The 26,233-nt window shown below is 54.9% G+C and overlaps 1 protein-coding gene across 2 annotated transcripts in view; it reads left to right on the plus strand.

The window, feature by feature from the left end:
- FAF1 (Fas associated factor 1) overlaps positions 1-26,233 on the plus strand; it is a 138,152-nt gene that overhangs the window by 91,419 nt on the left and 20,500 nt on the right. Inside the window, exons 9-15 of one of the 2 annotated variants that reach the window (XM_029083128.2) lie at positions 397-492; positions 2,214-2,340; positions 3,006-3,069; positions 4,750-4,831; positions 9,382-9,536; positions 22,603-22,739; positions 25,641-25,729. In XM_029083128.2, coding sequence (XP_028938961.2) covers positions 397-492; positions 2,214-2,340; positions 3,006-3,069; positions 4,750-4,831; positions 9,382-9,536; positions 22,603-22,739; positions 25,641-25,729 — 750 coding nt within the window. The remainder of the gene's footprint in view (positions 1-396; positions 493-2,213; positions 2,341-3,005; positions 3,070-4,749; positions 4,832-9,381; positions 9,537-22,602; positions 22,740-25,640; positions 25,730-26,233) is intronic. The other variant, XM_039914729.1, reaches the window with a different exon arrangement.

Here is a 26,233-nt window from a genome sequence, read left to right on the forward strand (position 1 = left end):
ATGTCCAGCTGGGCAACAGATAGAGACAATTCCTGCCCAACAACGGGCTCGCAGTCTAGAAGGGGGAGACAGACAACAAAACAAAACAAGTAGACAGGCATCAATAACAAGTAGACAGACATCAGTAAGACATAATAATACTTAGACTGTGAGCCCTGTATGGGAAAGCGACTGTGCCTGAGCCGATCATCCCGTATCTTCCCCAGCACTTAGAACAGGGCTCGACACGTATAAGCACCCGTGGAGCTATTTAACTGTCCAAACTTCCAAGAAAGCACGGGTTCCTCTTGCCACTCGAATATCTCGGCTGAAAGGAGGAGTGGGAGAAGCCAGCCCAGCCGCTGGAGTGCCGCTCGCGTTTAGCCCGAGTCGATCAGGGTTGTGTTTTTTCTGCAGATGTGTCTCCTTGCCTCGGGGCTCACCTACCCCTGCCATCGACTCACCGTGGGCCGGAGATCCTCCCCCGCACAAACCAGAGAGCAGTCGGAGGAGGTGAGACCCCTCGCCGGTGTGTCAGGGAGGGGTGACCGGGTGCTGTGGGTGGTCCACGGCGGGAGGGAAGGGACGAGCGGGAGTGGGACGCGGAGGGTGACGGCGTCCCCACCGGATGCAGCAGCTACAACTTCGGGCCTTTGAACAGTGGACGGTGGCGGTCTGCTCTCCGGAACGTTTACGTCCTCCACCTTCCTAGTCCGTAGCGGAGGGTGCCTCTCTGGATGCCGGCCGAGAGTCGCTCAGGAGAATCCATTCTCCGTTGACCCGTTGTGGTCCCGCGATGTGTGACAGAACCGCACGAGGCCAAATTGGAGAACCGCGGGTACCCTCCTAGCTGAGCGCCGTTTTTCACCTGACACTACGCTGATCGGCACTTCCCCGAGCATCCTTTCTCCCGGGGACCCGGGCCATTAGACCGTGCTAGATCCAGTCGAGAAAAAACCACCTTGGGATTAACTGCCGGCCAAGATTGCGAGCGAGACTTTACCGTCGCGCTGTCGTGGCTGGCGCGGAATGTAGTTTAACACCACTTCCTGATAAGGCCACTGGTGTCGGGTTACCGCATTAAAAGATGGGATCACGTTGCTTTCCAAAATTGTCATTGGGTTAGTGATCTGAGAAGTGCCCTCGTGGTTTCTGGCCCTCAATTTTGTATCCTTTCCCTAAGACCTTGAGCTGCCTTCTGACCTGTTAAAACCGAACAGGGACCCCCTTGCCCCCCAGAATCTGATTGAAATGGTTGGGGCCTCCAGGGCCCTTGCACACCAGGGGGATTTGGGCCCGGATAGCGGTAACCCTGCAGGGCTCCCTCGTTAACGCTATTTTGGGGGCCGCCACAAGGTCTCGGGTCCGAGGCAGGGCTGGAGTGTTCTTTCTTTTGCCATACGGGACGCGCTTTTCCACGGGCGGGCTTCCCTCTGCCAAATGACTGGCTTTTTTCTATCGGAGGACTAGTTTCAATCCCATTGCCTGATTGCTTGGAAGACTCGGTCCCCCGAAGAGATGGAGTTCACGAGGTCGAACTTTGTTTCAAAGCGAACTGATTCCTTCCCAAGGACGAAAGGATTTTAGGACATCAGCCGGCCCTCCAGCGCCCTCGGTTCTCATCAGTAAACATCGATGAAAATAGATTGTTGATCTCATTTTTGCAAAAAAGGCTCTCCTAGCCTCTAAAATGTCTGATAAGAAAATCTGGAGAGAATGGGAGTTGCTTATGCATAATTAAGGAACTCGTTCTTCCAGACATTTCAATAATTCATTCTGGAAATATACTTTTTTCAACAAAACCCACTTCTCCGATACCTCAGGTGGGAGCTGTTGATGTCGCAGGAATCCTCGACACCGCCTAGTCTCTCGTGACATTTGGGGCAACTGTGTTTTTTGGAGTTGGTTCCTCTGCGCTCTGTAGCTCGGACAGGAGTCATTCCAGATCTCTCCCCCATCCGTTGTCTCCTCCACCCGTCCATCTCCGAGACGGTCGCGTGTTCTTAGGAGTGGGGACGGCATTAGCCCGTTTTTCGGCTTTCTGACCTTTCAAGCGAAAGAGTGAGTTGCTTTCGCGTTTCAAACCGTGGCGTCACGCGCCGGCCTCGGGAATGGGCTAGTTGTCTCCAGTTAGCGATTGTCTCCTTCCACACCCGGCCGGGAAACACCCTGTAGACTCGTCGTTGCCTGCCCGAGGGCAGGGGAAAGAACTAACCCAGACTCCCCCTGACTAGCAGTGCACCGACGTTCACATGGTCAGTGACAGCGACGGAGACGACTTCGAAGACGCCACCGAATTTGGGGTGGACGACGGAGAAATGTTCGGGACGGCGTCTTCAGCCTTGAGAAAGTCGCCAATGAGTGAGTACCGCCTGCTGTCAGAGCACATAAAGTGCCAGCCACGGGTGGGCCCGGTGACCCGGCATCGGAGCGGAGCCCACGTGGAAGGGCACCCTCCATAGAGAGCTCAGAGCACTCGATGAGGTGCCATCCGCCCGGGGTGGCGGGGGCCGAGGTCCACGGGGAAGAATCAACCATCCCCATGAGAACACTTCCTCTCCTCTGGACATGGAGGGTTTGGGAGAGCGTCAGGGCCAGCTCCGTTGAATTTCACACTGGACCTTGCGGTCGAGAACTCTACGAAAACAGTCTGGCGTTGCCATCCCACTGTGCCATTTAAATAAAAGTGGTGGTTTTGGTTTCCAGCGGCCTTGGTATCCTGAGAGAAAAATCCTGTCCTTCCTTCCCAACCCTCCTCCCCTTCCTCCCGCCACCTGAGCGGTGGCTTCTCCACCCAGCAGGACCGAGACTCTTAGAGGGGCAGTGAGCCCTCAACTCTGGCGTGGTGGCCACACACACCGCAGTACTCCAGTAGACCCACAAATAGTAGAGTCCGGTGTCCCTGTGTCACACCCCCGGTGCCGGGGCCCTCTTTCTGGTGCCCCGTATGGGACACACACAGACCTTGCCTTTGGGGTGACCCGCTGTGGGTTTGTGTGTGTGTGTGTTTTATGTATTTTTCTCAGTGCCAGAAAATGCCGACAATGAAGGGGACGCCTTACTGCAGTTTACGGCTGAATTTTCCTCCAGGTAGGCAAGCGTGAGAGGGTGGATGGTCATGAGGGCCACTCACAACTGCTCATTCATGCATTCAGTAGTATTTATTGAGCCCTTACTGTGTGCAGAGCGCTGTACTAAGCACTTGGAATGTACAGATCGGCAACAGATACAGTCCCTGCCCTCTGACGGGCTTACGGTCTAATCCGGGGAGACAGACGAGAACAATGGCAATAAATAGAGTCAAGGGGAAGAACTTCTCATTAAAACAATAGCAAATAAATAGAATCAGGGTGATGTACATCTCATTAAACAAAATAGACAGGATGATGAAGATATATACAGTTGAGCGGACGAGTACAGTGCTGAGGGGATGGGACGGGAGAGGGGGAGGAGCAGAAGGAAAGGGGGTTTAGCTACGGAGAGGTGAAGGGCGGGGAGGACACTCACCCCTCAGAGCGATGGCATCCCGGGCCGGACACCCACGCGTCGTGTCTCGGGACAAGCCCAAACCCAAGCCCCTGCCGGAGCCAGCATCGACCGCATTTAAGAGCCCCTCGCTAAGGCATCGTAAAGTCCAAGTACCAAAACTACTCTCCGACGATCCCAGCAGGCTGCTCGCGGGGGCGCGTCACAGAAGCAGAGTAAGAGGGAATGGCCCAAACCTGTCGTTTTGGCTCTGCCTTGACACAGTTAGCACGTCAGCCATTCAGGAGCGTGACTCCTGGGACAGGGGAGTGGACTCTGACGCTCTCGGGCCAGGGGGGTGCCTCCTGACGGTCCCATCGAGCGAACTGGAGTGGGAAATCAGCGGAGAGTCAAAAATCTGAACTTTTAAAAAATGAGAGGGTGTGCGTTTGAAGATGTGACGGTGTCTCAAAACCGGGTGCAAAGCTCTGCGGTTGGCTCGGCAAGCTCGGGCCTCCGTTGGTGGCCCCTTTCCTCCAGGGAGCCAGGCCGGTTAGGGTTGTGGTGGTCAGCGCGGAGGGCTCAGGGAACCACCACCAGCCATCCTTACCCTGGGGGCCTCAGAGAAGCCAGACCCGCGGCCTGAGAAATGCTGATGCCAGTTCACCAGTCCCCGCCGCCGTCCCGCTCACTAAGAGCTGCGTGGGGCAGTGCCCTGCGGCGTGGTGCAGTGCCGTGGGGCAGCACGGTGTAGCGTGATATAGTCCGGTGCAGTGAGCCCCACTGGGATTGAGAGTCTGGGCAAACCTCAGAGGTTTCAGAAAAACGGCATGACAGAATAAGATGGAAAAGCACAGTTAGGAAGAATGGGGAACTGTATCTTCTCCCAAAGTGGGTGAGCGTGCCGGGTTATGTGAGTCGGGCGATTTTAATAAGATTCCCTCCTGGAGCTGTTTAATCCTGGGATGTTTTCAAGAGGGTCAGTCGTAGAGCCTACTTAGGGCATTGCCTCAGATCACTTACTGATACTTGTCTGCTGAGTGTACTCACACACACACACACGCACACACAGAGACACTCGTTAGGATTTCACCGATTTTCATGGATTTCAAGACGCAGACCTTGTTAGCCTGATGATCGAATGCCAGCGAAGCTTAGTCTGGAGCGGACGGGGGCTGTCGTAGGACTCGGGGCCGACAAGCCGACGAGCCCGGGGGCCCGATCCCTTCTGAGCTTTGTTTATTGAAAAGAACCAGATGAGAACTGCGGCCTCCCTTAATGAATTTTCATTGCTGTTTCAAATAGATACGGCGATTGCCATCCTGTTTATTTTATCGGATCACTAGAAGCTGCTTTCCAAGAAGCCTTCTATGGAAAAGCCCGAGATGTAAGTACCTTCCCCACCTACCCACTCAGCTAAAGACTAGGTTAAGAGGTCGGAAGCCAGAGCGTCAAACTGGTGGTCGGCCTCCACGCTTAATGACCGGGGCGGGGGGGGGCCGAGCCGACGTTGTGTCGCCGGACGCATATAAGGACCTCTCACCCAATTAAGGGACTGCTGCGACTGTCCCGCGGAACGGTGGGCTTGGTCAGCGTCCCCCGGGCCCTATGGATGAATCGGGAAAATGGGGGGCCTGGCCTCCCAGAGAGTCAGCGGGCAGACAGAGGGGAATTCAGAATCCCAGGGCTGAATTCCAGCTGTCCCCCACTGAACACTCCCATTCCAGAGGGGAACCCAGGGAGCTTTGGGTGCCAGACGCCGGGGGTGAGCGGTGCGGATGTGGGAGGGCGGGTCCGGCCGCACCCTCAGCGGGTTTCCAGTCGAAGAAAGGGCCAAGTCCAGGTAACGGCGCTTAACAGCCAAGAGGCGGATGGAGAGATCCATCTCTTTGCGGAGTCGGGCGAGGGCACCCTCACTTGGTTCTGTTCTCCCTTTCTGGAAAGTTTCATCAGGATGGAAAAGGAGGAAGGGAATCGAAGGTTCTGCCGGCCACTCGTCGTGTCCGGGGCCTCCCCAGGTTCCGCGCTCCTCTCCCCGGGCTCCACCTCCGACGCCCCGGCCCCTAGCTACTTGGTGGCATCTTTGACCCAACCTTTTCTTGTGAAAATGAAGAAAAATCCCGTCTCTCAGTTCTTGAGACTTCAAAAGCAGAACCCTCCTGTTTTATTGTTGAAAAGTCTCGGGCGAAAGGCATATCGGAAATTTTCTTTCACGACTGTCCGTTTTGGGATGGAAGTGACGGATGTTACAACATCTCACTGAATGGAAAGTGACAATATTCTTTTTTTCCTCCCCCTTAATGCCTGCCACATGTTTAATTTAAACTCTGGGAGGCACTTAATTTTACCAGGACAACAGACCAGCTCCGAGCACTGGCATTCCTCACTTGAGGAGAGAAATTGAGTTCCAAGAGTAAATAAAAACAAGATTGAAGGTTTAAATCCTCTGCTAGGCTTTTTGAACTTATATACTCATTAAATGTTTATTGGAGTGGCAGGATTATGGAGGATTTGGGAGCCTCATCAGCCGGAGTGGAGTTAATCGCGGAGTAAAACACTACATTTGATAAAGTGTTTCTCACGGTGCCACACGCAATCCATCTTAATGAAAACTGCTTCCCACTGCCGCGATTCGGGGCCCCCGCCAGCCGGGCCTGCCGCCGCCACCGTCACCTTGCCCCCCGGCGGCCCCCGGCCGCTCGGATCACCCTTGCGCCCTGAGGGGCCCGGGCCGGGCTTGCGGTTCGGCCAGCGCGTGTCAGAACCGGCCAGGGCACCCGCTTCCCGGGATCTGGATCTGGCGCGGCCAAATGGCGCCCGGAAGCGGCAGCGCTGGACAGAGTGGCTGCCTAGGCCCATCACCACTCTCCCTCTGTCTCTCTGCCTCCCTCTCTCCCTCGGTGTCTCTCTCCCACCTCCTTCCCTTCTCCGTCCTGCTGCCCCATTTCATCCCACCCCCGATCTCCTGCCCAGGCTTGCATCTCCCCACACCTTTCTCCAGCCCCTCCTCCACCACCCTCTACCCCATTTCCACTCCTGGGAATTCCCCCAAGTAGCACATTCTACAAATGTGAGTTTTACTCGTGAGCATCGGTAAGTAGGTGAGCGTCCCCTCCCTGCCTCGGCCTTTCTACCGTGGCTTGCCCAGAAAGTGACCGTCCTCGACTTCGGCTCTGCCCGCGGCCTCCGGTCGCCGGCCCCCAACGGGAACGGAGTTTGGGGTGTGTTTTCCCGGCATCCCGTGTTTAACAGTGTCCGGGGCCTGTGCGTCCACAGAACAAAAACTGTTTCTCGAGCCTCTTTCTCCCAGCTTCCCGGGAAAGAGGGGGGCAGAGCCCCCGCTTACCACAAAGCGGTGGCCCCACAAAGGGGAGATTAAGGGTTTAGAGAGGGGTCAATGTGGGTTTTTCTCTAACTAAACACTTTCCTAAAGTTTCCTTGTGGAAAAATAATGAAGTCATCTCAGAGTTTTTCAAGAATTTTTATTTCTTTTTCACCGCCTGCATTCGCTTGTCTGCTCAGCATGGATGTTTAATCTTCCTGGGCTTTGTGCAGTAGCCCAAATGAATAAGTGGTGAGAGCTGGCTCTCCCTAGGAGCCGAAGGTTCTTTCTAAGACCCTAATCACTGAGTAAACACACCCGTGCCCTCCCTCTCTTACAACTGCTGGATAATGGTGGAGATTCTAGCACAGTAACCTGGATATTGCAGGGCCCGGTGCTTTGAAATGCAGAATGGCTGATCCTCCAAAACCGTCGGTCCCTGATCTTCCCCTGTCTCTTTCTTCTCTTGAAATTAAATATCACCAAAGAGATGCTGTTTTATTGCTTGATATTGGGCATTAGCGCCCTGGATTTTCAAGTTTAGTTTCAGTCAACATCGGCGACTGCACTTATACGGAACTCGGCATGTCAGGCTTATTAGTGGCCTTTCCTGGCACATGTGGATGCCGTCCTGAGAGGCATTTCAATGGAATCGGGGCACTCTCTGGGTAAACGGCTCAACTGGAGCACACGCGCGCTCCCCCGACCCGCCCCCACCCACCCGCACTCCCCCGGATTCTTAGGTGCGGTGGAGACGCGGCCGGCGTCCACATTTCCCTTCGCCACTGCCGGGCCGGGAGACAACCTCTTGGAGACTGGATATTTCAGTGGCCTTCAGATAGCCCCGGGCAGCCTGGTGCCCGTGGGCGGACGGGGTCCACAGAGGCCCGCTGACGCCTTGCTGGTTTGGCATGGGAGTCCCAGGAGGAGCCGGGTTTCCGACTCCGTTTTCCCCTCCCGATCTGCCGTGGCCCCGCCATTTTCTTGGCCGACGGGCGGCGGGCGAGCCGAGCGCAGGGCCTCATCAGGGCAGCCGGCAGCTAAATCAGGGTTCTGGGCCTGGGATCGAGCCGCGGGCGGGCGGGGCCGGGGCGAGCACAGTCAGAGCCGACCTCTCCGGCAGGCTCGCCTGGCGGTGGCCGAAGCAAACGCATCCAAGTCAGGGCCTCTTGAGGAGGACAGGGCACCCAGACCTCCTTCCCTCTGGTCTGACTCCAGGCAGTCACCTCCTCTGGAGCCGACTGGGGAGCTGGCCCCCGTTTCCATCGCTTTCCACACCTCTTTGATCAGCGATAGTTACTGAGTGCTCACTTGGTGGAGAGCACCGTACTGAGCACTTGGGAGGGTGCAGTGCAGTTGGTAGACGCGATCCCTTCCGTCAGGGCCCCCTGTGTTGGCTGTTTGTCCCCACGGCCTCGTTTTGGATAAAGAGAGGGACAGTGGGGTCGGCCACTAGGAGGGATTTGTCCCGAGCCCATCTGTACCCATCCCCTTCGGAGTAAAACCCTCCACCGTGATGCGTCGTGCCCCACGCCTCCATCCCACGTGGGCACTTGGGGCCCCGAGGGGCAGCCAGTTTCCAGCGTCAGCTTTTTCGGCCAGTTGGTGGGGGATTCTGATTCAAATTCTTGCAAGGCAGGCCTTTCGGGGGCCGGTCCCTCTGTTCCCATTCTCAAATTCACCTGGTCCACCGGTCAGAGAGGACGCTGGTGTCGGAGGTCAGCGGCACAGACTCCCCGTGTCCCACAGGTTTCGCCGCGGTCGCAGGGTGGACGTGTTTCCTCTAAGAAAAGGCCCAGAACATTCTGGGCCAGGGCCCGAAAAAAAAAAAAAGCTTCCTTTCCCAAGCACCCAATTTCATGGGTTGGGTTTTCCGAAAGACATTTCAGCTGGGAGCAATTCATCTTGTGATTAAAAGAATTCGGTTTTCCTTTAAAGGGCGCTTTTTCTTTAGGACAATCAAGCCACCATCTGGGAATCCTAAAACTTCATTTTTAACTATTTCCTCTCACTTCCAAATCAATCAGGCAGTCAGTTAATTGTATTTACTGAGCGCTGACTGTGTGCAGAGCACTGTCCAAAGCGCATGGGAGAGTACAATTCAACAATAAACAGACATATTCCCTGCCCACCACGAGCTCACAGTCTCGAGGGCGCCTCAGACGTTAATATAAATAAATACCGGACGGGTTCAAATCCTACCCCAGTTGCTTCCGAGGAGGCTTGCTGACGGACCCTCCCGGGTTTCCCGCTCTGTAGGGCCGAACGGTTCAGAAGGCCCGGCGCCCCGTGGCCCGCGGACCTCGTCCAGCGTGGAGGACGGCCCCGGCGTCCTCTCCGCCTGCGGGCCGGCGACCCCACGGCAGCACGGCCATCCCGGCGGCCGGAAGCCAGTGGTGGCCGGCCCTAGACCCGAGGGCAGCTCGGGGCGGGTGTCGAGACCGCTCGCGATGGGAGAGAGCCCGGGGAACGGGAGCCGCGGGGTCCTGCGGAGAGGCAAAACGTTACATCTCTGCTCCGCGCCTCACGGCCGCCTGCCTTTACCGAATCAGTGAGGGAAGGAACCCTGAGCCGGAGGACGCGTCTTAACTGAATTACCCCTTCTCCTTTTGCAGAGAAAGCTTCTGGCTATCTACCTCCACCACGACGAAAGCGTATTAACCAACGTGTTCTGCTCACAGATGCTCTGTGCCGAATCCATTGTTTCCTATCTGAGTCAGAATTTTATCACCTGGGGCTGGGACGTGACAAAAGAAGCCAACAGAGCACGGTAATGTAGTTTCGGGGCCTTAACGAGGTGGGCTTTAGCCACCCTGGGAAGAAAGGCAATCTACCGTGGGATTGTTTGCCTGGCTCCCCGGGCCCCACCGCTCCTTCCCCGACCAGATCCTCCGGGATGGCCACGGCGTCCGTCCGGGAGGGGCCGACCGGCCAGCTTCCCGGCTGGGTGGGAAGGGAGGGGAGGCGCCCCGGTTTGGGCTCTCTCCCGAGCTGGAGGCCATCGTCCGCTGCCAGCGTGGGTCCCCGGGCCTTGGCCAAGAAATCCCTTCGAGACGTAGGCTCGCGGGGGCGTGTCTAATTCCGATAACTAATGGTGAGTTTACTCAGAATAACTGGGGAGAAAAGCGGAGCGTATTGCAGGCCGGCCCGGTGCTGTTGCTAATGGCTTAACTCTAGCATATGCTAATTGATGTAATCGCCTTATTGCACACATTCTTTCGCACACAGCCAGCGCCGCATCCATAGTCTCGCCGGAGAGATTCCCTCCTCCGGCCCCGCGGGATAAGTCCCCTCCGTTCGTTCGTCGTCAGGATCCGTAGGGGCCGCCGGGTGACTGGGGAGTCAGGCTCGTCGGAGCTTCTCGTCCCCAGCGTAGCTCGCCGCGTTGAATTGCACGCACGGCCGCAGGCCCGTCCCCACCTCCCCGCCCCCAGCCGCCGCCGTCCGGAGCGCGTGGGCGCAAGCCGCCGGGTCCGGGGCGGGAGCCCCGGGGGACTGGCTGTCGGGGGCCGAGGCGTGGCCCGGGCGGAAACGACGGCGGGCCCAGCGGGAACGGGCCCCGATCGCCCTCTGTCCGACGGCGGGGCTTTCGCTCATCTCCCCAGGGTCCTCGGGCCCCTCCCGCCAGGGAAACTCCGGCAGGGCCTCCTATCGAATACTTCATTCCCTTAATTAAACGGCCCCGGGGACTGAGCGGGCTGACTTAGTTTGGCCCGGGAGATGTTCATTGTCCTCCGGCCGGGACCTTTCGCACCTTTATTTGTTTAAATTAAATTGGGTTATTATTCACACTCAGTTAAAGGTGATGAAAAGCGACGCAGAAAAACATAAAAATGCAGCGTAGAAGGCCTTTCACGAGGCAAAATACGGGGACTGGAGACTTGGCTAAATCTTTTGGTGTTGTCATTCACTGGCTACAAGGGTCTCCTCCTCCCCTTTTATTTCCCAACTTGAGGTAGAAGGAAACACCATTTCGAAACCATCTGTAGTGGCTAAGTTCAGCCGGCTACCTGCTGTTATTTTGTTCCATCCTCCATTTAGTTCCCCCGCTCCTTTGATTGTACAATGAAAAAAATTGCAGTGTAGTTTCTTTTGAAAAACAGTGTTTGAGGGGTTTTTTTTATGACTGACAATCAACAGCCGTGTAATTGCTTTGTTATGTTTTACTAAAGAAGTCTATTAAGTAGCACAACTTTGATACACTCGGAATCAGAGTTTGCAGGTTCCAGAGACACCTGTGGTGAGCGAGGCTCGAGAAGCAGCTTGTTAGAAGGCGCCGGTACAGCTGTGTCCTATTAACTCCTGATGGCACTTTTCAAACTGCAGAACCGAAGCCTCTCGGAGGCCTCGCGGCCAAGCAGCCGGACGTTTGGACCCCGGGTTTCCGCTCCCGCGGCCCTTCCCGCCGGCGCGATGGCCGGCGCGGGGCGGGAGGCCGAAATCCCGACGGTCCCTGGGGGGGACGGGACGGGAGCGGCCGGGGGTTGCCCTGGGGCTTCACGGTCCACCCGAGTCCACCGCCCGCCTCCGGAGGCTGGGACGAGCCGGCGAGCTGTGCAGAGCCCGCTAGGATCTCGGGAGGAAGAAGAGAAGCAGCGTGGCCGAGGGGATAGAGCAAGGGCCCAGGAATCAGAAGGACCTGGGTTCTGATACCAACTCCCCTATTTGTCTGTTGTATGACCTTGGGCGAGTCACCTAACTTCTCTGGGCCTCAGTTACCGCATCTGAAAAATGGGGATGAAGACTGAGCCCCGCTTGGGACAAGGCACTGTGTCCAACCTGATTAGCTTGTGTCTTCTCCAACGCTTAATACAGTGCCCGGCGCATAGTAAGCGCTTAGCAGATACCATTTTTTTAAAAAGTCTAAACTAGATGGCATCTTCCCCGGGGGTTGGAAGGGAAGAGGCGGGGGAGGTAGCGACTTCTGGGCCTTGGACGTGGCTGCCTCCCCTACAGCCCTGATCGAGCAGCGTGGCTCAGTGGAAAGAGCCGGGGCTTCGGAGGCGGAGGTCATGGGTTCGACTCCCGGCTCGGCCGCTTGTCAGCTGTGTGACCGTGGGCGAGTCACTTCGCTTCTCTGTGCCTCAGTTCCCTCATCTGTAAAATGGGGATTCACTGTGAGCCTCACGTGGGACGACCTGATGACCCCGTATCTCCCCCGGCGCTTAGAACAGTGCTCTGCACATTGTAAGCGCTTAACAAATACGAATATTATTATTGAGCGGGAGGCCCTCCCCCAGTGGCCACTACTCGTTGGTCGTGGCCAGTACGGGTGGGCTGCTGAGGGTGGGGAGGGTCAGTGGGCTCGCCTCCCTGGAGGTCCTGCCCCAGTGTGGGTCCCGGGTCCCCTCTTCCCCCGTGTGGAACCGCTCATCCAGTCATCACTGCCCAGCTGCCCAGCACTCCCCGGTCCCGGGATGCTCGGAGGGACACTGGGGAGTGCGTTCGGGTTCACTTGACAGTGGATCGGGGGCGACAGCAGCGGCAGCGTCGGTTCGGGGTTCCCCGGGGACGCGGATGAGGCAGAAGACTTTCCCCGCGCCAGATGTGGAGGGTAGTCGCAGGGCTCTTCATCATCTCCCGCGTCCACAGCAGTCCAGTACCCTGTCGGGCTCGGGGCCCCGTCCCGTATACCGGCCGGTGTCCCGAGAGCCCGGCCGAGGCGCCGTCCCTGGGGCTGAAGGTGTCCCGGGGTTGGGGTGCGGCAGACAGAGGCAGCGGACACCTAGGCCGAGGAGCGCGGGGCTGCTAGATGGCCAGCGGGCCACCGGCGGCGGCGACGAAGGCCTCGCGCAGACCGGCGGCGGCCGACGTCCCAAATTCCCGGCAGCCGCGGGAAGCCCCAGGCCGGGCCGTCCGGACAACCGGCTCGTCGAGCCGGAGCTTGATCGGGCCGGGGGGGGGCGGGGGGGGGTGTCCCCGGCCTTGGTCTTGGGCGTGAGGGCAGCCCGCCTCGAGGACCCCAGAGAGCTGCAGGAGCCCCCCAATTCTTGGCTGTCGTCCTGCACCCCGGCTGCCGCGACTCTGAATCTGGGGATGTGGAGTCGCTGTGGAGCAAGGCTTCCTTTCACCGGCAGCCAGAGCGGTTGCCAGCCAAGGACGGGGTCCATCAGTCTGTCATATTTATTGAGCGCTTACTGTGTGCAATATATAACAGAATATATATTAATACGTGTTATTAATATATACTATTCAACAATGTAACAGACCCATTCCCCGTCTACAGTGAGCTTACAGACGGTGTCATCTAGCCTCGGCGGGGATTTTTCCCTTGACAGCTTCTCTGGGGGCAGCCCCGCATCCACGATCTCGCTTTCCCCCAGGGGTCCGAGGGAAAGGCACCTGGGAGAGAACAGTACAATAAAGCAGCGTGGCCTAGTAGATGGAACGCAGCCCTGGGAATCAGAAGGACCTGGGTGCTAATCCTGGCTCCGCCACTCACCTGCTGGGTGAACTTGGGCAAGTCACTTCACTATTCTGGGCCTCAGTTACCTCATCTGTAAAATAGGGATTAAGACTGTGAGCCCCATGTGGGTCCTGGACTGTTTCCACATTGATTAACTCGTTTCTACCCCGGCGCTGAACAGTGCCCGTCGCGTAGTAAGCACGTAATAAATACCATTTTAAAAAGAAGTTGGAAAACACCATCCCTGCCCGTAAAGGCCCTACGGACTTGAGGCGTATGTTCTTCCGGATCATCAGTGTGTGGCCCCCGCCCGCTGCCGGTTCAGTCCTCACCCCAGCCTGCTTCTCGGGGTCGGCGGGGCAGGGTCACCAAACAGTCGGACAGCCCCCTAAGAGTATTGGGGTAGGCGCAAGTTAATTAGATCAGACACAGTCCCTGTCCCCTGTGGGGTTCACGGTCTAAGCTGGGATTAGAATCGTCCCGCTCCCGGACTCTTTCCATTAGGCCCCGCTGCTTCCGAGTGCTTAATAAATACTATTACCGATAATAACTGTGGTATTTGTTAAGCGCTTACTAGTACCAAGCGTTGCGTTAAGGACTGAGACAGACACGGTGCACAGGCGCGGTCCCTGCTCAACAAGGGGCTCACAGACTAACGGGTACTGAATCCCCATTTGACAGATGAAGAAACTGAGGCCCAGAGAATTGAAGTGACTCCCCCAAGGTTACACAACGGGCGAGTGGCAGAGCCGGGATCAGAACCCCGGTCCCCCGATTCCCAGGCCTGGGCTCTCCCACTGGGCCTCTCTGCTTCCTCCACGAGCCCCCCGCCCCAGCTTTGGCCGTGGCCCACTTGAGCCCCCTCTTCTCCCATCGGCTCCTCCAGGTGCACGGCCCGGGTCAGGCCCGGCTAGGCTTCGGGGGTGCAAGCGAAGCAGCGTGGCTCAGTGGAAAGAGCACGGGCTTTGGAGTCAGAGGTCATGGGTTCAAATCCCGGCTCGGCCACTTGTCAGCTGGGTGACTTTGGGCAAGTCACTTAACTTCTCGCTGCCTCAGTTACCTCATCTGTAAAATGGGGATTAAGACTGTGAGCCCCACGTGGGACAACCTGATTCCCCTGTGTCTACCCCAGCGCTTAGAACAGTGCTCGGCACATAGTAAGCGCTTAACAAATACCAACATAATAACCCGCCACAGATGGTCTCGGGCGGCTTCCCGGGGGCTGGGGCCGGGAGGGGCTCCGCCGAGGGTGGGGGCAAAACCGGCCCCGCTGTCTGCCGCCCGGGGCTTCCGGCCCAAGAGAGGACTTCCCCAAACTTCCTTCTTCCATCCCCAGAGAGGAATTCCCGAAACTCCCTTCTTCCGTCCCCACGGTCTTCCCCTTCGGGACTCTTAAAGGGAAAGCAGCGGGTCCCGGGCCTCGTTAGCGCTTTGAAGATGAAGGTAGCCAACGCTGGAAGGGGTGGTGGACTTCTCTGAGGCCCGTTCAGTGGGGCGGGGGCCGGGGGGGAGGGGGAGCGCTCACTCCTGATCCGTGATTACACCCTGCACACTCATTTTCTCCTTTTCTCCTCCGCTTTTGATTTTCGTGGCGCTCTTAACAGAATGTCAAGATCAATTTGCAGCATGGTTTAACTCAAGGTTTGCGCTGTGCGGGCAAGCGATTGTGCCGGCAGACAATGCCGTGTGTTCTTGTAACTTCAGAAGCTTTTAGAGAGATCACGGCGAGGGCAGTATCTAATGACTTTATTAGGGTTAGGGTTCCAAAATGGGCTCAGTAATTGTTCACATCTCTTTGTCAGCGAGTCATAATTACTGCCCGGCTTTGTTCGGAGGGGGACTGGTGAATAGTTTTCTAATAGCACCGAAACAGAGGACAAAAAGAAACGGATAAAAGGCGATTGTCTCTTTAGATTGGGAACAAGCAGGTCTGTATACCGATGAGGGTTAAACTGTTTATAATACTTTCTTCGCCCACTTTAAAATAGTAAATTAACCCATTTCAAAATAAACTCCGAGATTTCAAGTTCGGCGCCGAACGGGGGGTTGTTAACCTGACTTGGAAGCTCTACCGACATAGCCAGTCGGCCTGGCGAAAGATCCACTTGGCGAGTGTTTCGAGTCGGCCGTTTCCGAAGAGTTTATGAACGCGACTTAGAAGTTTTGCAGCCGCAAGCCCCGCTTTCAGGTGTTCCGCCTCAACTCCCGCCAGCTCGTGCGCAGGTCGGAAGATGTGGGTGACGGGGTCTGAGGCTCCTCCGACGCTAATCTGATTATCGCTGCCCGGGAGATACCCGGTTCCGCCAGATAGAGCCGTCAGGGGCGATCGTGGGAAAGCGTGGGCCGAGGGCGGGACGGGCCCTGAGAGCTCGGAGGGGAGGCTCCGTCCTCAAGAGGGTGACGTTGTTCTCTCCCGGTTTTGGGGCCGGATTTTCCCGCCACCCGGTCCTCCCTCTGGAACTCACTCGGCGCTGGCTCGCAGGGGCCCGGAAGGAGGGCCCCGGGTGTGGGATGGCCGCCGTACCCTCCCATCTCGGTCCGAGGGGTAGCGAGCGCGTCGGCCCCTTTGGAGTGCTCGTCTGGAGGAGAGACTGCATTTGACCACCTGATCCATGCGTTCAGAATTTCACTGAGCGTTCAGTCTTGGCGTGTCAAGCCATTCCACCCTGACCACGCGTTGGTGCGGGAGGGTTAATAATAATAATAATGATGTTGGTATTTGTTAAGCGCTTACTACGTGCCGAGCACCGTTCTAAACCTGGCGTAGATACAGGGTGATCAGGTTGTCCCACTTGAGGCTCACAGTTAATCCCCCTTTTACAGATAATGTAACTGAGGCACAGTGAAGCGACTCGCCCACAGTCACCCAGCTGACAAGTGGCAGAGCCGGGAGTCGAACCCACGACCTCTGACTCCGAAGCCCAGTCTCTTTCCACTGAGCCACGGGGGAAGATGGGTGTAGAAAGGAAAGAGCTCAACTCTGCCAATACGGTTCATGTTCCCTGGGCAGCCGCCTGTCGCCAGCGTTGGTTGCGTACCTCCCGTGCTCAGAGCGCTCTTCCGGTTGCCCGCTAAGCATTCTACACTGAATTGGCTGCCTTTCGCGGTATGTTCAGCACCTCCTGGGTGTAGAGCAGCGGGACCAATGCTTCCCGTGAGCAGAGTCCCAAAGCGGGGACCTACTGTGGGAAGAACACTGCGCTAAGCGCCTGCTAGGTAGTGTGCACTGTCTTGGGTGCCTCCTGTCTTCAGTGAGCTGTCGCGGATGCCTCCGGGTTACAGAACAGCCACATCGGGCATCCGTTGTGGGCCGAGCACTGTACCAGACCCCTACATAGCCCTGTACTCGACGCTATGGAGAACATACTATAGGAGAAAAGGACCCAGTTTTTGCCCTTGAGGAGCTTGCAATCAAATGGGGGGAACGAGCAGGTAGAAATTTCCAGAAAAAGCAATCGGTCAAACAGAGGGCACCGAGATACGCGAGATACGACTGATCAGAAAGGAAGCAATTAGCTGATTTCATTTAACTAAGAGCTCAGTCAGCACATAGATACACACGAGAGTGTGGCGCTGGCTGATGAGGTGTCGTTTCCGTATTTCCTCCGCCAACTGGGCCTTTGATTTTCCAGATGCTAAGCCTCCAGTAGACCGGCCCCGGATAAGAAAACCTCATGACTATGTGGTTGCCGTATGACCCTAAAAAATACCGCATATTTTACGAGCCTGAAGTTAAGCCAGAAAAAGACATTTTTTCAAGTTATGTCATTTCTGAAATGAAAAATTTCTGGCCTCAACACAGTGAAATCAGTGTCAAATCTGACATTATTCCTAGGATTTACCCCGGTTCGGAAAATGGAAGAAGTCTCAAAAACACCCTTGTTTTTTTCCATCTGTTTGCGGTACCAGTCTTTGTTTATGTGTTTATCTTTCCAAACGTTTTCTGCCTAATCCTCACAATACTCTGCTGGGAATTGGAGTCTCGGCAAAAGTGATTAACACCCCCACCCCCCGTCCCGCCCCTCACCCCAGCTTTGAGGTGGGGAAAGCAGTCAAAGAAAGGCCTTCGAGGTTCTTAAGGTCAGGGTTCACATCGAGGCTACAGTCAGAAGTCGAAACTCGATCTTTTGTGCAGAGTGTTCTGGGTCCATCCTGACCTGGAAAGAAAGAGATTCTCTGCTCACTGAGACTTTTTTTCCTCCGAAACGTCTTGCCGTGAGAGCACGACTCGGGAAATAATCTTAGCGAGTCGGCTCCTGGACCAGAAGGGGCAGGAAAATGAGACTCGTGGGTGCGACCCCCCCCCCCCCCACCGAGCTTCTCCGAGCTGCTCGGAGAAGAGGTGGGAGGGCCGGCACCGTTGACCCTGTAAGGGGAGTGGATTTGATTGCAGCATCAACGGTGAAGGAACCGGGGTCCAGACGGACAGTGGTCCGGGGTCAAGACGCCTGGGTTTTCTCCTTAATCTTGTTTCTGGGCGGAAGGCTTCCTGATAGCCAGCAAACATTCAGAGGTGGAGAAGTTGTCCAGTTTTCAGTTCCCTGACTTCGTGGCGGTGGGCCCTGCATTCCCGGCCAGTGAGAGCACCCCTGTCCCCAGGGGGCACCCACCGAGGTCTTCGGCAGCAGCGCTGGGGACACAGCAACCCCGGTGCCATCTCCACGTTGAAACGGAGAAGGCCAGACCCCCTCTGGGCTAGGCGCCCATGGAGTCAGTCCTCTGAAAGGTCTGGGCCCAGAAATCCTGGCCAGTTATTCCACTGCTTCTTAGTCTCACTTCTCCGGAGTTCTCCCCCCAACGCCCACAGTCTTGCCCGATCACACCAGCCCCCCCCCTCAAGATGCTTCCAGTTGGGCAACTGGATTTCTCTCTGTGCTAGAAAACATCGAGTAAGGGAGCGGTGACTGACTCTCCGGGCCCAACCGAGGTCTGCATACCGAGGAAGGGCACGTGGCCTGGAAGAGCTCGGGAAAGCAGCGAGAAGGGGGCTGGAGTCAGCTGCTCCCTCTTGCCCTTGTCCCTGTTTGTCTGATCTAGATGCTCCTCCAGACCAGGGTGGCTGAATGATAGAGCTGCAGTCAGGCAGTTGTATTTATTGAGCGCTTACCGTGTGCAGAGCACTGTACTAAGCACTTGGGAGCGTACAGTATAACAATAAACAGACACATTCCCTCCCCACAGTGAGCTTACAGTCTAGAGGGGGAGAGACACATTATTATAAATAAGTAAACTGCAGATATGCTGTGGGGGTGGGGGGGGATAAAGGGAGCGAGTTAGGGCGAAGCAGAAGGGAGTGGGAGAAGAGGAAAGGAGGGCTTAAGTCAGGGAAGGTGTCTTGGAAGAGATGGGCCCTCAATAAGGTTTTGAGAGGGTATGGGAAGGGGAAACCCGGAATGATGTCTCTGGCCCCGTAAGACGGCAGTGCAGAAAGGAGGTGCGTGAGGGTGGTGTAAGTCTCCTGATAAGCAGCAGTTGAGGGGGCCGTCAGGATGGGAGTGAACCGGCAGGAATTTTCAAGAAAGGTTTCCCAAGACACTCTTTAAACCAATCCATCAGTCAGCCAATCAGTCGTATTTATTGAGTGCTTACTATGGGCAGAGTACTTTGCTATGCTCTTGGGAGAGTACAGTAGAACAGAGTTCATAGACAAGCTTAGTCTAGAGAGGGATGACTTTTCTCTCCCAGTTCCCACCTGGAACGTAGAAAATTCCCCCTTTAGAGAGCAGGGGCTGCTCTCCATCCCAATCCCGCAGGCAACAGTGCGGCTTGATGGGCGGGGGCCCAAGGGGATGGGAAGAGAAGGCAGATTCGGAGGGTAGACGTCGCAGAGCACCCCCGCGAACAAGGCGCTTACCGAGAACTGCCCGCCGACCCCTGCAAATTCGTCTTTGGCTCCGTCACACTGTGACAGCGATGGTCTCGATTCAGCTGTCACTAGGTACCAAATACCATGCTGAGCGCTTGGGTAGTTCCTCTTCCCGTCCTATCTAACAGAAGAAGCAGGTATCTCAGCCCCATTTTACAGATGAGGAAACTGAGGCCCAGAGAGGTGATTTACCCAAGGCCACCCAGCAGGCAGAGTCAGGACCGGAGCTTGGGTCTCCCGATATCAGCCCCGCACTCTTCACCTCTAGGCCCAAGATGCCACTCCAGTGGCAAGCCCGAGAACGGGCACGGTTTCGGAAGCTTTGTTAAGTTTAAGATGTCTTTATATAACCAAAGGACGTCACCAAATCCCTTTCAAATCTCCGTATTGTCCGTTTTGTTACTGTGTTGAGAGTTTGAGGCACATTGTTTCCGATTTGTTTTGGCTTCTCGCTGCCCCCCACCCCTTCTCCTCGGCTCCTCCTCTTTTGTTTTTCTGAATGCAACTGAAACAGGCGCGGCCTTTTGCCCGACTAAAGAAGCTTCTAGTATTTTCTGACGCTGAAAGGTTTTGGTTCGGGAACACAGTCTCGCACGGTCATAGAACTGAAAAGGCCAGAGACCACCTGGGCCAACCCCCCCTCCCGCCCGCCACCGCCTCCAGGCAGGTGGGTGACTAAGTCACCACTTATTATATTCATTTCCGTCTGATGAGGGGAAGAAGACTGTATTTTTTGTGGAGTTCTTTGCGTTGTGTGAGAAGACTTACTCTGGGGATGGGGCGGTGACTCAAAAGACAACCTCTAAAAGGTTTGGGATCCAGGATGCTTCCTCCGGAGGAAGAAGCAACTGGCTGTCAGGCCGCACTGAACGGGGGCCGAGCCAAACTCAGAACCACCGGGGGGTCAGGGAAAGTTGCGGGGTTCCGGGAGGGGACTCCAGGGTTCTGAGGGGCCGCCCACAGAACCATCAAGAATCGAGAATCGTCGAGGCGGCCACTGGCGACGGCTGGGCCCTCGTGGCCGTCGGCCCAGGCTCGGAGAACCGACGGTCATCGCCGGGCACCCCACTGCCTCCCTCCTTTTCCGGAAACCGGAGCCCAGGCATCGCTCTCCCAGGCTTGAGCCTCGCTCTCTGGGCTGTTTTGAATTTGCCTCAAACTCCATGAAGCCATTCACGGAACGCGTACCCACTTCTGGGACTCTGTCTTTGGAAACCCGGGGGACCTGAGTCGGACAGTGCTCTTCTCCAGCCGGGGACGGGAAGCAGGTTGAAAGACTCTGCCTGGAGGTCCCGCGCTGGGGCGGGCCTCGCCACCCGACTCCGGAGTGTCTGCCAATTCTGTGGCATTGTGCTCTCCCAAGCGCTCTGCACATAGTAAGCGCTCAGTAAATACCATTGATTGATTGAGAGCCCTGGCTGCCGAACTAGATTCCTGTGTGTGTGAAGGCCCGGAGTCGCTCGGCAGACTGCTGCTGGCCTAGACGGCTCCCGGTGTCTCCTTTCATCAGTCAGTCACTTGTAGGTATTGAGTGCTTAGAACGTGCAGAGCTCTGTACTAAGTGCTGGGGAGAGTCCGATACAACAGAGTTGGTATCCCATCCTGTCAGAGCAACAAAGCCTCATTTCCTTTCATTTAAAAAATTACTGCAGGATCGGCTCCTAGCCGAGGTGGCCCTCCAAGATGTCTGAGGGAAGAAACGGAGGTGAAATTTGAAGCTTGCACCTCCAAACACCCCCTCCACGCGAGGCTGTGCTGAAGAGCCACGTGCATGAACCCCACCAGAACTGCCCGTCGGGAACTCCGTCTCCTCGGGGGAGCTTCCCCCGATTCATTTCTGTTCTCCCCAGGTAGCCTCCTCTCAGCCCTTCTGCACTCAAAACTTCCCCGTAGTTCTTTGGTAGCTAGGAATTGACTCTCCGTGCTTCTCCAACACCTCTTTCGCCTATCTGTAAATTATTCCGCATGCATCCGCCTCCCCCATTGATCCAGAGGCTCCCGGATGGCAGGGATTTTCTCCGCTCGCTCTGTGGCACTCTGCACAGCGCCCCGCACACAGTAGGCACTCAACAAGAACTGTGGATGGGTTGGTCGACAGAGCTCGGGACGGAGGCTCAGAGCGGATTTCAGCCCTCGCGGTTCTCCCTGGAACGGGACGAGCCCGAGAGGCCCCAGGCCGCTGCCATGGCTCCCCCCGGCCTGTCCCTGGCCACCGGGGCCCCGGGCCGGTCGCCCCCGGCTTCCCGGCCAACTCCGGCTCGCGACCGGGCGGCCCTTTCCGCGGCGTCGGCCCCTCTCCGGGACCGACCGAAAATTCCGGGACGAGGGATGTGCCACAGGCAAGCGATATATTGGTTTTAAAAATTAAGAGGTTTGATTCTGTTTTGAATTTGGTTATCAAATGAGTCTGAGCACATGACATTTTAATGCAGTTTGTCTTTTCAAATAGAATTCCCTTCGAACGCGTGTGACGACGAGGCTTTACTCATCAGCTAAAACATACATTTCATAGCAGTTGTTACCTAAAATATTATCATAAGGCATGAGAAAACACACGATTTAAGTTGCCTTTCATGGACATAATTAAGAATTAATAAGCCCGTACCAGTGGCTAGTCCTCAGAATTTCCACTGTTTTGCCTTTTGTGACCTGTGTTATTAAAAGTCCATTATTTTTACAGACTTTATTAAATTGGATCTTATTAAAGCATTCTATATTTGCATTTGGTCTTTCATAATTCATTATTATTATGACATTTACTTTTTACCATCAGATCTGAAAACATATCATAAGCTACCCTTTTCTCTTGAAAGAAATGCTAATTTCAAACAGTCCTCTAATGGAAGAGAAAAGCTTTATCACTTTTTTCATTTATTCAAGATCGTGTGAAGAATACTAATGCTAGACTTCTGTATGCTAATATCTCAGAGCGTTTTTTTAGTCAAAAGCTTAAAATTATTGTTTTTAGGCCAACGACTAGGTGCGAAACTAAAAGACCCTCCACTCCAGGAGGAAATACAATTGTAAAAGTACAATTCTTTCATACGAAGACTAATGAAAACACTTCTCCATCTTTTTTTTCCTGTCTCTCTTTTTTCTGCGCTAAGTCCAGTTTCTCGGAGTGGCCGTAGTGATGTTTTACCTTCATCGTCGCGTGTGGCTTCCCCTGGGCAGACCTCTGATTATTTTTTTCACTTGATTTTGTTCGGTTTTCTGACCGGCACCCCAGATCGGTTTCGTCTCGCCACTTCTCACTCGGAAGGTTTGCAACCCCGAGAGTTTAGGATCGCATTCTTACCAAAGGAGGAATTCTCCGCTTTGGTCTCTGTCCACCAAATTTTAGGCCGGGCTCTTATCAGGTGAAACGCCTCCCCCACCTCAGTTTAAACGGGAGGATGTAAACTCTCCCAATTGCTTAGTACAGCGCTCTGCGCCGAGTAAGCGCTCAATAAGTACCATTGACTGATGTATTGATTGATGAGTGAGTTAAATGCTGGGGTTTGGGGGAATTCCATGCAGAAAGACTGTGACATGGACACTGACTGTCTCTCTTTTCCCTCCCAGGTTTCTGACGATGTGCACTAGACACTTTGGGAGTGTCGTAGCTCAAACCATCCGGACCCAAAAGACAGATCAGTTTCCACTTTTTCTTATCATCATGGGGAAGCGATCATCCAATGAGGTGCTGAATGTCATCCAAGGTAATAATGATAAAAAATAATGATAGTATTTGTTAAGCATTTACTACACGCCAAGCACTGAACTGGGCGCTAGGTAAAGCGGCACGGTGCCCCCGCAGAACAGAGTTACGATGGAATCCCTACTCCGATTCCCACATTTCGAATTTTACAGTTTCTGGAATTTCTCCCCGAAGAGGATCAATGCTTCCTCCCCCGCAAACAAAATTCATAAAATTACACTAAAATCCAACTCCCGTCGACTGTGGCACCGTGGATTTTCCACATATCTGCAGTCTCTCTCTCTCTCTCTTCCTCCTCCCATTTGTGATTTCAGTGTCTCTCCCACTGGAGGGCAAGGGTCCTGGCTACTTACTCCGTTATGGGCTCTCAAGCGTTTATTTCAGTGCTGTGCAAACAATAGGTACTCAGCACATACTGTCGGAGGATTGACGGATTAGGTAGTGGAAAGTTTCACTGGAAAAGATCTCGTTAATTAAGTTGTAGGAGTTGGGATGGAATTTTATGTTGCGAGGGCCCCTCTGGGCAGCTGATGAACCGCGTTGATTGGATGGGATAATCCGAATTGACTGTACGGGCTCACTTTTGCGTGGAAACGGAATCTGTGTGCTTTGTATCACTACCTCAGATATCCATCGTGAGCGCAGCGTCTCTTATTTGCGTGAATCTGTTTCTTGCAAAACCCAAGGTTGATTGTTTGCGCTCATGACTGCCTTTAGCACATGTTCCTTGCGCAAAGGTAGCAGTGGATTTTTGTTCACCATCACCACTGTTGTCACTATTGCTGCTTCTACTGGTAAGAAACTTTGGTTTAGTAGAAACAGAGCTTACTGAGCACCTGTTAAGTATCGTCCACTTGCGAAAGTACAAAGGAAGCACAAGAGGCCTTCCCTGCCCATGAGGAGCTTCCATTCTAACTGGGGGAGACAGACATAGAAATGTTTATAAATAGGGGAAATGGACATAAATGTTCCTATTGTCGATCTGAGTGATGACCCCCTTCAGCTCAGGGCTGAGGCACGTTAGACTGGTCTAAAAAGAATTAGAACCGGGAAAAGGCTGCTTTCAAAATCATGTAATGGCCAACCCACCACCAAAGACTTTCTGTCCGCGACCCTCGAAATTCCTCAAAGAGTTTTTGCCCTCGCGTTCTAACACCTCCAAGAGTGAGACCAGACACAAAGGGGCTCTCCTGGGGCCTCTGTGAATATTGCTCTGCCCTGAGTTTACCTGCCTTGGCCTACCTATCTCTGGTCTTTTTTGCATGTGTGTGGTATTTTTAAGTGCTCACCTTGTGTCAGGCACCGTGTTAAGTACCAGGGCGGATACAAAATAGTCTGGTCCATGTCCCACAGGGGGTTCCCAGTCTCAATCCCCGTTGAGATAACTGAGGCACAGAGAAATGAGGTAACTCGCCCAAAGACACAAAGCAGACAAGTGGCGGAGCCGGGATTAGACCTCAGGTCCTTTTGACCCCCAGGCCTGGGCTCTGTCCCCTAGGCCACACTGCTTCCCAGCTGTGGCCTGCCTTGGGTCTGCCCGCATCTTGGCTGCTGTGATTTTTGTGGCCTCACATCCGACCGCAAGCGTTTGGGATCAGAAACCATCACCTTTGGATCGGCTCGTGGGCGCATTTATGCTGAGTAAGATGGCGTTGTCCATCCCTACCCTGTTTGAATAATGGCAGCGGGATCGCCAGCACCATTCAGCAGGGAATCCGACGAAGCAGGATGGGGCTTAAGCCACCTTGGGATCCCCAAAAATGTGTTTCCCGGAATCGATTCCCGTGGATTCCTTTGGGATGGGTAGTGAGTGATGGCACAGATACCCATGGGAAATCCCACACTACGGGTCGGTCTTCCAGGGCCCCCGAAATTTAATTAAGCCATCAATTCCCCTGATAATAATAATAATGTTGGTATTTGTTAAGCGCTTACTATGTGCAGAGCACTGTTCTAAGCGCTGGGGAAGATACAGGGTAATCAGGTCGTCCCACGTGAGGCTCACGGTTAATCCCCATTTTACAGATGAGGTACCTGAGGCACAGAGAAGCGAAGTGACTCGCCCACAGTCACACAGCTGACAAGTGGCAGAGCCGGGAGTCGAACACCTCTCCTCTGACTCCAAAGTCCAGGCTCTTTCCACTGAGCCGGTGATCTCATGAAAAAAGCCTCCTCAGCCCACTGTTCTTTGACAGCCCTGGAAACACGGGGCCTGAACTTAAGGAAGAAGTTGCTAGCCAGTGAATTCTCATCACTGAGTCGTCTGCTTTGGAAGCTTGAAAACTAAGCAATAATTGTGATATTTGCCAAGTGCTTCCTGTGTGCCGAGCCTGATACCGGGCACTGGGGTATATGCAAGACAATCAGGTAGGATGTCGTTCCTGTCTCACCTGGAGCTCACAGTCTAAGCTGGAGGGAGATCAGGCATTTACTTCCCATTCTACAGGTGGGGAAACTGAGGCACGGAGAAGTTAAGCATCTTGCCCGAGGTCACACAGCAGGTCAGCGACAGAGTTGGGACTAGAACTCAGGCCCTCCGACGCCCAGGCTCTTGAAAAAAATCACTCGGATATCGATTATTGGTCAATGGTCATCGTGGTGCTCAAAGTTTCTTTTGCAACAGGAGCGAGCGGTCACCCTGTCCCCCCCCACCCAGCAGATACTCTCATCCAGATGTTCGGAAATCCCCCCCATCCTCCGCTGCTCTGCCTGGGTTTTTCCGGGGGCCACTGAAAACTTTTCAGTGAGAAGACAAATTAAAAATATTCTAATTAGATATTAGCCTTCTAATCTGCACTTTTTTTAAACACTAGTTATTCCTTTCTGATTAATTCCGGAATGACTTTCCATTTTTTTAATAACTTTAATAATATCGAGTTCGGCTTCCTCTCTGCGTTGCTAGGAAACACAGCCGTGGATGAGCTGATGATGAGGCTCATGGCAGCCGTGGAAATCTTCACCGCCCAGCAGCAGGAAGACATAAAGGACGAGGTATGGTCAGAGGCCACTGCAGGCCTCCCGGGGGCTCGTGGAAGACTCTGGGGCCGGACGATGGGACCTCCTAGTCAGCACTCAGCCTGCCGGGCCTCGGGCACGGGTTTTCATTCGGCCCGCGGCCCCGGCGTCGGCTGAGTGCCCGCTCTGTATCCGGCACCACGCCGGGCGCTGGCGTAGATACCCGCAGTCGGCCCAGATGTTACCCCGCCCACCCGGGGCTCGGTCAGAATCGGGGAAGACTGAATTAGGGAGCGGCTCACAGGCAGCCGACCGCAAACAGCAGGCCGGCGCACGGTCGGCACGTCGGCATCGCAGCGTGGCGGGCCTAGTACAGTGCTCTCGATTTATCGATTGATGGTTTGATTGGTTAATTGGCTGAGGATGGTATACCAGGAGTTCCGAGGTGGGCGCAAAGACTCCTCGCTGCTCCAGGCTGCCCCGGGTAAACAGTCCTTGGTTACAGAGGGCCACAGTGCTCCTCCTCCCCAGGGCTGGTCC

The sequence above is a fragment of the Ornithorhynchus anatinus genome, chromosome 18 (genome assembly GCF_004115215.2).
Source record: "Ornithorhynchus anatinus isolate Pmale09 chromosome 18, mOrnAna1.pri.v4, whole genome shotgun sequence".
Lineage (NCBI taxonomy): Eukaryota > Metazoa > Chordata > Mammalia > Monotremata > Ornithorhynchidae > Ornithorhynchus > Ornithorhynchus anatinus.